This window comes from Talpa occidentalis, unplaced genomic scaffold, assembly GCF_014898055.3.
Source record: "Talpa occidentalis isolate TD23 unplaced genomic scaffold, MPIMG_talOcc4v2.1 talOcc4.6, whole genome shotgun sequence".
Lineage (NCBI taxonomy): Eukaryota > Metazoa > Chordata > Mammalia > Eulipotyphla > Talpidae > Talpa > Talpa occidentalis.
In genome coordinates this window covers 16,899,231-16,912,648 of record NW_023604972.1, presented here as the reverse complement: position 1 = coordinate 16,912,648, position 13,418 = coordinate 16,899,231, and the positions used below count along the sequence as shown (strand labels likewise).

The 13,418-nt window shown below is 33.6% G+C and overlaps 1 protein-coding gene across 3 annotated transcripts in view; it reads right to left on the bottom strand.

Annotated features, from left to right (window-relative positions):
* Window positions 1-7,066: 7,066 nt before the first annotated feature.
* Window positions 7,067-13,418, bottom strand: part of PCDH7 (protocadherin 7) — a 410,012-nt gene continuing 403,660 nt past the window's right edge. For 2 of the 3 annotated variants that reach the window (XM_054688314.1, XM_054688315.1), the window contains exon 3: window positions 7,067-11,297. In XM_054688314.1, the coding sequence (XP_054544289.1) occupies window positions 10,921-11,297 (377 nt within the window). In that variant the 3' untranslated portion in view covers window positions 7,067-10,920. The remainder of the gene's footprint in view (window positions 11,298-13,418) is intronic. The other variant, XM_054688316.1, reaches the window with a different exon arrangement.

The following is a 13,418-nucleotide window of genomic DNA, read 5'->3' as shown; positions in this document are numbered from 1 at the left end:
GGTTAAAATTGAATCAAATGACAGCAAAAAATAAATTGGGAACTAATGGGAACATCTAGAGTTTCCTAGATAGAATGTGATCAGGGTGTGAGGGAAATGAATGTGCCCCATCTGGTTTCTCTGTGATGGTTGTTTTAAATGTGCCAAGGTGTGATAGCTTTGAGAATTCTCCATTCTCTAGCGGGGGAAAGGGTTACAGATATAAGCCCTCCTCTTTTATAAGTCTGATGAGAACAATCCCTATAAATGCTATTTCCAGACTAACTTCTGGTGATATGGCTCCACACCAATATTATGCAAAAACATTTTTATGTTTGTAATTTACGTTGACAATAACTGACTGTAGCTTTCTGTTTACATAGCTTCCTACCTTCTCGACGAGTTAAAGTGTCAACCAGTGTCTTCATCCCCATTGAAACACCAAAGTAATGTATGATTCTTTGTCTGGGATGGGTCTGATTACACAATAGAGTGAAGATTATTTTTTTGCCTGTGACACTGTCATTACAATCACCTGACTTACATTTATAGTCAAGTGGGAGTGTTTCTCTGATGACTTGGAGCCTTTAAACCCAAGGTAACAAACTGCTGGCTGTGAAACTCATGAATCCTAAGCAGAGAGAAAAATCAAATCACCTGTTATAATACTATTTGTTTTCAGCTAATGAAAGATGGAGAAAAAGAGAAAAACAAATAAACCTGGAGAATTCCAGGCAATTTAAGGAAAGCATTCACAGGCAATATACAAAACATCTCTCTCTGTGTCATAATTGTAGTAGCAGGAGAATAGCTCAAGTATTTGAATAAGTTGGCTGTGAAGGGTGGGGCTCTGTGGATAAAAGACATTTTACTTAGTCTGTTCACCCTCTTTGTTGATAGCATCTAAAGTCTTGAAGCAAATTTTCGAATGGAGGCATTCTTTAAAAAAAAAGATTTATTTATTTATGCATACAAGAACTAGGATACAGGCCAGAGGTGTGGGGGTGGAAGGGGTGAGAAGATTTACCAGAAGCAGAGTGGGGAACAGAACAAGCAGACTGACTGAAATACACTGCTGAGGGGAGCAGCAGGCAAGGCAGGAGAGGTCTGCTGCACCATGTGGGTCAGCTCCCTGGCCAGGGATCGAACTCCTGCTGCAGTGGCTGCAGATAGCTTCATAACGTTGTGTCTTAACCCCTTGTGCCACCAGGGAGGCCCTTCCAATGGTAGCATCCTTGATTGTCCTGTTTATTACTTGAACCATCTATAGACTGACAGTACTGGTGCCTGACAATTGGGAACTTTTACTACAATAATGTTCCTAGATAATTTTAGTCAATGAGAATGTCGATTATTTCTTAGACTAAGCATAGATTTTTATAGCAGTTTATCAATACCTTCACTTCTGGAGATTTAACAAAATAAACTGGCTCTGTGACTACTGTACAGTCAAAATCTACAATAATTTTCAAAGTAAGACTCCAGAGATCATCCTAATGGAGAATTCATATTGAAATAATCCAGTCTACCTGCTGAAGCCACCATCAATATTTTCTGTGTTAATCAAAGCTTAGATGATAGTTTCACTGTGGTTGTCATTTTTTTTTTTTTTGACATGGTTATATGTTACTTTCCTCAAAATAGAAACTTCACATTTAATACACAGCCTTACCAGTGTTCATTCATATTTAGGATTTTTGTGAAGATTATTTCCTTGCACTAGTTTGATAACAATAATTGCAGAAGTCATTTAGCATAGCATATTCACTTTGCTGGAATATGAAGTAGCTAATGACTAATGTTACACTAGAGTGATAATCTAAATTTATTTTTAACACAATTTCCTTTACAGGCATTATCAAATGAAAAATGTTCTGTGTTTTAAAATCAAATTGTTTCTTTTATTGCTGTTTAACTTATTCAGTCAACTGCCCATAATTTCAGGATACTTTCAAAATGTTCACTATTTTTATGTTGTTAATGCAAAATGTATTCATGCATACAATTTGGAGAACATGAAAAAGTATACAAAAAATATGTCACCCCATCCAAGAATGCTGATATATTCATAATGGTATTTCTTATTTTGATTTTGTACATTTCATACTCCAAATATGAAATTTATACTATTTTTTAACTTTGTATAACAAGTTCTTACAATAGCATTTAAATGAAAGTATGTTTAAAGTTTTTTTTTTGTTTTTTGTTTTTTTTTAAATATTTATTTATTTATTTATTTATTTATTTATTTATTTATACAAGCACTGGGTACAGTCAGAAGCGCAGGAGGGTGAGAGAATTCACCAGAGCCAGAGCGGGGAGCAGAGCAGGCAGAAGGACCGAAGTACACTGCTGAGGGGAGCAGCGGGCGGCAGGAGAGGTCTGCGCGCCATGTGGGACCGGGGAGCAGCCGGGGATCGAATTGGAGCTGCAGAGGCTGCAGGGAGCTTCGCAACCCAGCGCTCAACCGCTGCGCTACCGGGGAGACCCTGTTTAAAGTTTTTGATCCAATGGAAAAAGCATATCTTCCACCTCTAAAGCAAACTGCAAACTTGCAGAATAAGATATTTTTAAAAACATTTTGTGAAGTGAGTGATGATTCCTACATTGAGACAGTTGTGATTCCCGCCCCCCCGCAAGTGGCCTGAGGACTTTATGCACATTAACATATATCTCTTAAGAGTCTACCATTTATAGTTGGTAAATGGGAAGGAATGACTGTGATGAAGAGTAGAACTACACAATCTAACATTTAAGGGTGATTATTTGTGACCTTGCTGGAAAGAGTCATATACCAGCCCTGTGCTGGTCAAACACGGACATGCTTAAGTAAGGCGTAAGAAAAATTTTAGTGATCACTTCTAAAATTAGTATCAGTTGAAATAGTTTTTATTTTATGCCAGGGTTAGCAAATTGTAATTCATTGATCATTGCTGCTTTTGTGTGTCTCCTTGGCTAAGAATGATTTTTATTCATTTAAATGATTGAAAAATCTTGGCAGCCTCCCTGGTGGTCCAAGGGGTTAAGCACCACACTATGAGGCAGTCCTCAGCCTCTGCAGCACAAGTTTGATCCCTGGCTGCCAGGCGAGAATCCCACATGGCGCGGCAGACCTCTCCTGTCTCGCCCGCTGCTCCCCTCAGCAGTGTATTTCGTCAGTCTGCCTGTTCTGTTTCCCACTCTGTCTTTGGTGAATCCTCTCACCCTCCACATCTCTGGCCTGTACGCCAGTTCTTGTATGCATAAAAAATAAACCTTTAAAAAAAAATCTTGAAACTTGTGTTCTCTCACCATATAAATTCCTGTATAGTAGCTTTGATTTTGCTGCTTGAATTGCAAAGAGAAAAATATTTTCTATCTAGTCATTTATAGAAAATTTTTGTCAGCCTCTGTATATGTTCATTTCTTTTACTCCAATCATTTATATTATTTAATATGTTCCTTCTTATCCAGTTTTCTGATTTGGTATTTCTTACAACTGAGTTAAAATAGAGATCCCTGTAAATGAAAAAAAGAGATCACTTTAGACTCCAGAGAATATAATAGTTCAAAGCACAGGTGGATAAATATTGATTTATAAAGTAAATATTTCATTCTATTAATTTCAGCTTCAACTGAGACTTAATCACTGAAAATTAAGCTGAAAGATTACTTTTTTGTTTTATTACTTGCATTAAGGTAATAACACTTTACAACAGTATGTATAATTTGGGAGTATAGGTTCAAGCATCTTTAGATGTAAGTCACAACAGTATACCTACCACCAAAACACCCAGAACCCTCCCCATAGTCCATCTGGCCCCCATTCCTCTTTCCTTCTCTCCACACCCTCCCCCTTTGGTAGTTTCTACAGTAAGATTTCTAGGGTTTGGTTTTTGTCTGTTCCTTTGTTTTGTTTCATTATATTCCACATATGAGTTAATATTTGTCTTTTCTTTCTGACTTATTTCACTTAGCAAAACCCCTTCCAGCACTATCTATGTTAGAAATGGCAAGATTTAATCTTTTTTATAGCTGAGTAGTATTCCATTTTGTATACATACCACATCTTTTTAATGGACTCAAACGCTTCAGGCACAAATTTGTTTGCATATCTTGGCTATTGTAAATAGTGCTGCAGTGAACATAGGAGTAAATATACTCCTTCAAATTAGTGGGTCTGAAAGATTATTTTGATCATGATTATTAATAAAAGTCAATATTTAAAAATGGTCATAGAATACTAGGTCTTTAAACCTCTAGAGTATCTCAAGAGACTACAAACTCCAGATTAAGAAATATTATTCTGTTATATTACAACTGTACTATAGGATCTGAAAAAGCAATCAAATATTTGTTCTTTTCCTATAGACAGTTGTTAAAACAATAAGTAAATGACCATTGATTTACTTTTCTTTATTTTAGCCTAGCATTTCCCCCCTTACTCCCTTTCTATAAATGTATTACAAAATGGTTTAAATATGTGGTCAATGTTTATAACGATTCATAAAACTGCAAGAAAAGAGTATGTGTATTATTACATAAAATAACATTTAGAATAAAATGACATTATCCTACCAAGTTTCTACTAATTTTGCTAACTCTGGGATATTGTAATGTACTTTCAATTAAATTGCCAAAATAAACATCTTGTTTTTATGTCCTTCTTTAGATTGCTTATTCAGGTGTTTCTTTAATGGACCTTTTTTTTTTTTTTTAAATTAAGCACACTGATTAACATTTTTACTTTTTCAAAGCCCATTCTAATCTCTAAGATTATATCTGTTATTTCTATGTTGACCTCATGCATCTTGTGACCTTTCTGGTAATAGATCATTTGAATCATGACTTTTAATGGAAAAGAAAAACTGAACACACGTAAACTCTAATTTTTGTTTAGCATCATCTGAATGTGTTGGGGGCAAATTTCACACTTATGAAACAGGATGTTCAATAAAGAGATAAAATTATTTCTGTGTGGGTCACACTTATTAAATTCAACCAATGAATAAAATTTACATTTAATAGCAGCATAACAGGAAAAAATAAAGTTAGGGTTAAAGGAGAGTATAAATAATGTTTAGCTTTCCACATTTTACATTCATATCCTTTCCATACTCCCTGCAGCTTAGAACATTTATATTATCTTGGTTAATCACCTTCCTCCATGCAGTTTCTAAACAAGTATTAGAGTAAGGATAAAGATAAAAAGAAAATAAACAAATGTAAGTTCAGTCCCTATTCACTGTGCTTCCTAAGACCTCAAATAGTGATATTGTAAATTTCCATTAAAATAAAGCTGATTGGGTTGCAAATCCTCAAGTCTTTGGTTAGCTACCTAACATCCCTGCACCTCCAGGGAAAACTGGGCTTGCTTTCCAAAGGGAAAAACACAGAACTTCTAAGTATGGCAGAGGCTTCTGAGGTGACAACACTAAAAGTTTAAAAGTAGAACCAGAAAAGAGTCAAATGTCAAAATGCATGACAAAAGACATAACAACAGACGAATACAGTAAATGGATATTTTGGTGAAATCTGAATGTTGAAACCAAAGTAAATTTGAGAATTCTACAAATAGTTGATTGATTTTGAGAGTGCTGGCTATTCGTTGTGATTAAATCTAAGTCCCTAGACCTAGACTATTTAGTTCACCTAAGTGCACCAAAACTTCCCTGTCTGATAAATTAGGAATTCAGCATGAAAGAATTAAACTACAGTGCTTTCAAGATTTACAGTTTGCTGTCAGAAATCCCATACAAGTTACAATTACCACTGGGTTATGTTGTGTTATGTCAAGTGAAGATAATTACCTGCCAATCTGCATAATTAGTGCCTCCTTTTCCCCCCACCCCCTCCCACTTAAGAAAAATCTATTTTATTCAGATAAGGATCATAATTGTGCTAAATCATGTAAAAATGTTTTGATTGGTACCTAAACTAGTAGAGGGAAACTGTTAATGTTGTCAAACTCTTTAAGTTTTTATTCAGAGAATTATTGTCAAATATAAATCAAGAATTTCAAATAAGAATATAGAGGCCTTTCATTGGTACTGATGCTTGATTCTCACCATTACAAAAGCAAAAAGTCAAAAATGAATGCCTGTATCATTTTGTCACTTCAGTACAACTTGACACAGAATTTTTCACTATATGTCACTCTTAATTCCTTCTTTAGAGAAGGAAGACTGCCAGTCAAAATCAATTTACAAAGATATTTTTGATTTAAGAAAGAACATGTAATTCTACATAAAGTATCTTGAAATTTCGTCCATGAGAGGGAAAATAAATGGTAAAGAAACCTCAAGGCAAGGATCTTCGGGATGTCCATTTTTTTCACAAAGGTACTGTTGTGAGTGGCACAAAAATTCCATGCAATCTATTGCATTTATAGAATGTATTTTCTCTTTTAAGTTTCTGAGTTGGAAGGAAGGTCATGACTCAAGGTTATGACTGAGAGATTAGAGAAAAGAATCACTAGTTTTAAAGAAATTAATAAATAAAGAAGATAACTATTAAGGTTAAGAGTGTAATCTGATAACAGTGAATGGAATAGTTTAAAAATAAAGATAATAATTGAAAAAATATAAGTCAACTAAAAACTAATAAGAAAAATTATATTTTTTGCTTCCAGTGTTTGCTCTGAATATCACATAAGTTGCTAATGTTTTTTGCGTCTCTAACTTTTTTTTTGTCATTACTTTAGATTAGAAATACAAAAAATTTCCTTTATAAAGGTAGACTTAAAATTAATTCTGTATGAAAAATGAAATTTCTACAGATAATCCATGAAAAAAATCAGTCATTACATGAATGATGAGAAGTTCTGTACACTTTAAGAGCTACAAACCACAAGACAACTGTCTCGGGAATCATTTTGATAAAAATGTAGAATCCAAGTTATATTCTTTGATAAAAGAATGTATATGACAGTTATGCATGGTGGTCCCTCACTCAACAATTACTAAGGCATTATCTTCTTTACTTTATCCTAATTTAGTATAAATCAAACCATTTTAAATCAAACTGGTACATGCATCCATTCACTTCATGTGCAATCAAATCTGAATTACTTGTCACAGAGAAGTACACTTACAAGTGTGAAACCATTTGACCATGTTATATTTTAATTTGCAGAGACAAAAATGACAAGCAATTTATTTACATAAAACTGTACAAAAGCAAATTAAATTATGTAAAGTATTTCATAAATAGTTGGACGAGTGTTTAATACATTTCGCCATGTTTAGCATAGTTGCGTGCATAGTGACTCATAATAAACGATGATAAATTGTTCTCTGCTTCACTATCAACATCCAAGTAGCAGAACAATAGTCAATGATTAACATTACAAACAGATCGTACCACACTGAATGCAAGTGCTTTAAAATGTAGGAAAAGTCATCTGAAAGTAAACCCTAGGTAGCAGAAAAAAAGGATGACTTCCTCCAGATGTTAAAATTACCTTTGCCAGGGTCACAACTAACAAGTTTTAAGATATTTATGATCGTTTCATTTTTTCCCCCTTAAAGACCCATTGTGTATTTATCACCGATGCAATATACCTAAAACTACTTAGTTTTTCAGATTTCTCATGATTTATTTCAGGATGGCTGCTTAATTCTTGCACATTTCTTCTATGCTGTATTTCTTATTTTATTTTCCTCTAAGACAGCTTCCTAGGGTAGCCTTTCAGTGAGACATCTTCAGTACCATCTTAGTTCCTCTTTCCATAAAAATAATGCCTCCCTTGTTTTCTGAAACTCAGGCAGCAGGCCAGTCAGAAACCATATAGAAATGATATCTGGAGGTTCAGAATGAGTATTAGATTTTTGACTGAAGCTATAGACGTTTTAATACACATTAATTTATATAGTTACTCATTGATTTATAAATGTGTCCTAATGTATAATGCATGCAAAGTTCACTTGAGATTCTAGTGTACAGAAAACAAGGATGGCTTATATATTGTACAACCAAAATGAAACAGCAGCTAAAAGAAAAATGACAAAAAAGAAATGAAGAACAGAAATTCTAAATCAATATTTTACCTGCAAAATGGACTGATTTCACCCCTGATATCCATATTAGGATTACAAGAAATGCTTTAGTCTTCTAGTCAGAATTGTGCAGTCCATATTACTACCTTAGTTTTTTTTTCTTATGAATGAATAATATTTAAGACTGGTCCATTATCTGAGTTTGTCAGAAGGCAAATTTTTAATATATTATTTATTATTTTCAGAAAATAAACATGGATACATATACAGGATCAAAAAAGTTGGGAATAGCCCATTTCCCCTCATTGTCCAAACCCAACAACCGTTTTTTTACCATAACAACAGGTATAAAAGGCACAGTTGCTTATTTTGCATTCACTCATTTATTTTTTTTATTTCTTTTTATTGATTTTTTTTTCAAAAGCACTCTATATATGGAGTGGCACCAGATTTAACCTATTCAAAATAAAAGTCATACAAACACAAAATATATTTCTGTGTCATGCCAGCTCATTATATAATAAACATGTTATGATAGCTAATTCTACTAGAATTACTGCGAATACTTACAGTACACTGAATTTTATTCTTTCACACCCATTTTAGTTCTAAAGAGAGGCTCACAAATTAAATGACAATGGTGTGGCTGTCTTGAATATGGTGCAAACATCATTGGGGAATGTGGATCCAATTAATTTGGAGGTCCAAAATGACCCGTATTAGCTTTATAGACAACAGAAGGGTTTTTAAGATAGAGTGAAATGTGCTATCTAATGGTTTCAAGTGTCTCGTGAAAGAAAAGAAAAATGCATTAAAAATTTTGTTGAACATCTGTGTTATGCAATTGAATATTTCCTTTGTAACGTGCAAGAAAAAATATGTATACATTTCATAAGTATCTTTAGAAGTATTTTGTCTTAATAGGTACTTACAGATTATACAAGGCAGAACTGCTTTAATGCAGTTTCCTAACAAAGTACTAGAATTGCATCTTTCCATCGTGTAAATTATAATCAAACATAAGCATGTTTAATTATGATATTTTACTCCAATGTTTTTATTTCAATTACATATCTTTTTTCATCCTAACTATTATACATAAACTAACATCAAAATGAAAACGCCATTTAAGAAAGAGCATAAGGAAATGACTCCAAAAGTCCCTATCAAACAGAGAAGTGGTTTTCAAAGATAAGCATTTTGATGACCTAGAGTGAATTAACAACCTGTAATCCAGGCTTCTTCACCTAATAGTCTAAGAAATTCTGCAAAGCATGAAACTACCCAAAGCTACATTGTTTCTATAGCTTATTAGAGAGCCATCAAGGCTATGCCTTCCCGACCAGGTTACAAACGTTCAGGAATAAGAATGTTTGCTATCATCACCTGCTACCCCCTATTCTGTCCTTGGATTGTCATATTTGTCTGAATGTCCCAGCTCAATTTCCAATTGTATTATATCACCCTCTATAGAGCAAGTGAATCAGAATCTGCATATTCTGTTTCTTTTTATTACACTAAAAAACCTGCATATTTTCCAATTTTGAGATGTACATGCTAAGACGTATCACTGCCCGGAGCTCATTTCTTTCATGTCCACAGTGGCTGTATTTTAAGACATATTAAATAATGCTCAAATCATATTAGTGACACACTGTCACCTTCTTTCATTATCACAAGTCTTGAAATAGTTCTATGTTGCACAGGATTCAAAATTAATGCACTTGTGTTATATGGAAATGTGCATAGAACAAGTAAAATAAGTAATTGGCAATTTGAAATGTGGATTCTAAAGGAATAATAGTGGACTTTAAATTATAAGTCTATATGCTGACACATCTTTCTGTCCCTGCCTACCTACAAATACCATTTTGAAAAGTGGAAACTTCCCTGACGATATTTTTTGAAACTGAACTCAAAACTCAATGAATTGCCTATTATAATACCCAAAATAGGCCTCATTATTTTTTTTAATTTTCTGAGCTTAAAAATAAAATTTATTTTAAAATAAAAGCATATTTTCTGGTTAGAGAGACAATGTAAAACAAACTAGTTTTGAATGTTTTTGTATATGCATGGATTTGTTTACTTTTGTTGCTTAATGGATTTTCCTGTCAAGACCAAATCTACTTCATGATTTCCCTGATCTGCCTTATGATCTTTGGCCTTTTAATGACACAATTGTTCCAGTTAGTTGATAATAGTGATGCTATTCTGAAAATATATATATAATTTTTACAAGGTATAATTATTGTAATTGATACATGTGATCAAGTTTGTGTATGCTAAGAATACTCAGTGAATGTATGGAATTGAAGTTGATGCTTCTGACTTGAAAAGAACACATATGCTAACTTGGGACTCTAATGTCCAACTGGTATAATTTTGCTTTCAATCTTTGAAGAATATTAAAGCTGTTATCTTCCCAAAATACTTCTTAATAGAGTCCATCTGTGTAAGGTCTGTACTTTTAGAAGGACTCTATCAGTTTTGAGGGATTGTCTTTCATGGTGATTATATTCTGATGACATGTCTAAAATAGATTCTCCCTGATCTGCTTTTATTGACCAGCCAGATGACACTCAAACTAAATCAAAGTGACTAAACTCATGCTTCAATTAGGGATCATGAGAGTGTGTTGTGTTCTGCTAATCAGGCTTTTTACCATGAAGGAAACTTGCAACCATCTTGTTGCTTGGTTGGTTGGAGGGGGTTGAGGAAGAGGGATAGTAGGTGTTGGGAATCCGTGAGGAGGTTAGACATGCAAGTAACAAGGATGGTTTCTACATGTACATTACAATCAGGCTAACAGTATCACTAAAGGCCTGATCTGGAGGCAGAAGTGGCAGGCAAAGCTTTGTCTCTTTGGTAGCCCCCTCTTTTTGATTAAACGGTTTGCTTTATAAGTTTTCCCCCTTATTATCCTTCTCATTCATGAAAAGAACTTTGCTGTTGCTCCTTTAGCCTACAGGTAAACTTCTCTTCTAGTGAGAGTATTGACAGGAGATGGCTTGTATTCCCCTGTTTTTGTAAGGGGAATATCCTCAGGGTTGGCTTCCTCATTTTTGCTGAAACTAGCTGCACTGAAGGTCTCATAAGATGAGGTCAACTTTTTGTTCAGAAGATTTCTGTTGCGGTCACCCATGATGGCAGCCTCGCCATTGGCCAGCTTTTCCTGGCTTCCTCGTTCATCAACAGGCATGAAAGTGGAAAGTTTGGGCTGGCTCTTCTTCCTCTCTGGAGAAGTGCGGACCGGCATCCAGCAGGAGTCCGAATGGCCATATTCATCACACTCACGGGTACACTTCCCAGTCAGGGCGACATCTGGAAGAGGCCTTGAATCTGAAATTCAAGGAAAAGAAACCATTAAAGGTGGACACTTCTCATAGGCTTTCCTGATATGGATGAAATTGGAAGGGGTGAAAAAAAAATCTATTTTAAATATATATTATACATATATATTTTATGTATTTTATATATAGTAGTACCATTTCTTTTTAACACCCTATCGCACATATACCCACAGAGCAATTTTCATTTAATATCAATTAAAGATAAGGTTTTGCAAAATGTCTAAAACTATAGAAAGAGAGCAATGGACAAACAGGCCATTCAAATGTGCAGGACAGACAGGTACATCTTTATTTTAATAGGACAAGTATATGTGTATATTCTCAAGGAGAAATAAAGTATGTATATATATATATATATTTGCATGGGTATAAACTTTTCTACATGCATGAGAAAAGTTATTAAATCCAAATAGATAATTTGTTGTATTTATAAATTATCCCAGAAAACATGTACTTTTGCCAATTGGATTCCTTCCTGCTGATACATTATTCATGGAGTGCAGATATGCAAAACCTTATATTTAAAATACATTCTAAAACATCAGCATGACTCATAAGTGGAACATAAAATGACAACACATTAAATGGTAAAAAGTAAAAATGCAAGTACAAGTAGGTTATGGTGAGCACTATGACCACCTACCCCACCCTAACCCATGTTGTCCCTTCCCCCCACCATGTCAAATGACCTAATATGTATTGTAGAATAATTCCTTGAGTATTCACAGAAAAATATATTTACCAATGTGTTTTCTCAGTGGAAATATTATGTGAAATTCAATGTATTAGGTAAATACCACCAAGCTCCTCAGGTTTTGATGGAATAACACATACTCCTAATTAAAGGTGTTGCCAAGTGAAATGGAAATGTCTTCTATTTCTATAAAGCTAAATCATATCTAGAGAGTTTGTAGGACTCAAGAAATAGATAGCAATTAAGAAATGCCTGTATGTGTTTTTAAAATGACTATATGTGTCTGTCTTTGAAGACTGATTATGTATTTTCTTACTATTAAAATATTTTTTCATGCTTTTTTTTTGAGATAGAATGAGAGAAAAACCTGCTGTCCTTCAACAGATTTAAGACAATTATCTCTAGGATTTCATTCAGTGTGTTTTAAAGTTTATTTCATTGCCAAACAAAAGAATATTCTATGATTGCACTCTCATTTATATCATACATATATAACTTTATTATAAGGCTTGAACTTAAAAGACTGACAAATTTTGACATCTGCAAATATTTTCACAAGTGTAATCAATGAGATTTGCATATGCAATTCTCCATCCCCTGTAATTTATTAGATACCTGTTTAAGTTATCCTTTGTATAGGATATTTTAGAAGTTTTATTCTGCTAAATCTCCTACATCATAGTTCTCCAATATTGCATGTCACTTTCCTTCAATGATGGAGGACTGAAATATTGACATTTGTCAGCTCATTGATTTTTGAACCATTGTGACCTGGGATTTCTGTGCTGTGTTCTCAGAGTTCACAAAGAAATGTCAGTGTTCTTCACAGGAACTCTAGAATTACTTTTCTATTTCCCAAAGGTAAAATGCAAATATAATTATTTATTGTATTTGCACATGCTGCTATTTGATTTCTAAGTGGGCAGAACCTATTAATTTTATCATCAAAAGAAAAAGCACTTTCTATTCATTTTTATGCTAAATTTTCTGTCTCTCGAACACTTAATTTAGATGTATTTAAAGAATCAAACTTGACAAATTTTATGAATGGTTTTGTAATCTAGTTAGTTTAAATGAACAAGCTGTGAATTTGAAGGGAATATTTCCTATTTGAGATACTTTGGTTATTTAAAGCTGATGCAGATACTTCAGGAAAAAACCCTTATAGAAATGCAAAGTTATAAGATCAGATCTACTTTTTACTTTAAAAGTCTTTTTCTTCACTGCTTTACCAAGTTCAAACTCTTCTTTTTGTCTTATGAGAGGGCATATGATGTACACAAAGGAAAAGAATCAGGAATTTAGTTACTTAAATAGAAATATTCTTTATGAATTTGGTTGTCATTCCCTGCAAAAATAATCCAAAATTGTTTCAATCAATCTACATTTAATTAGGTCTTATGCAACATATTTATT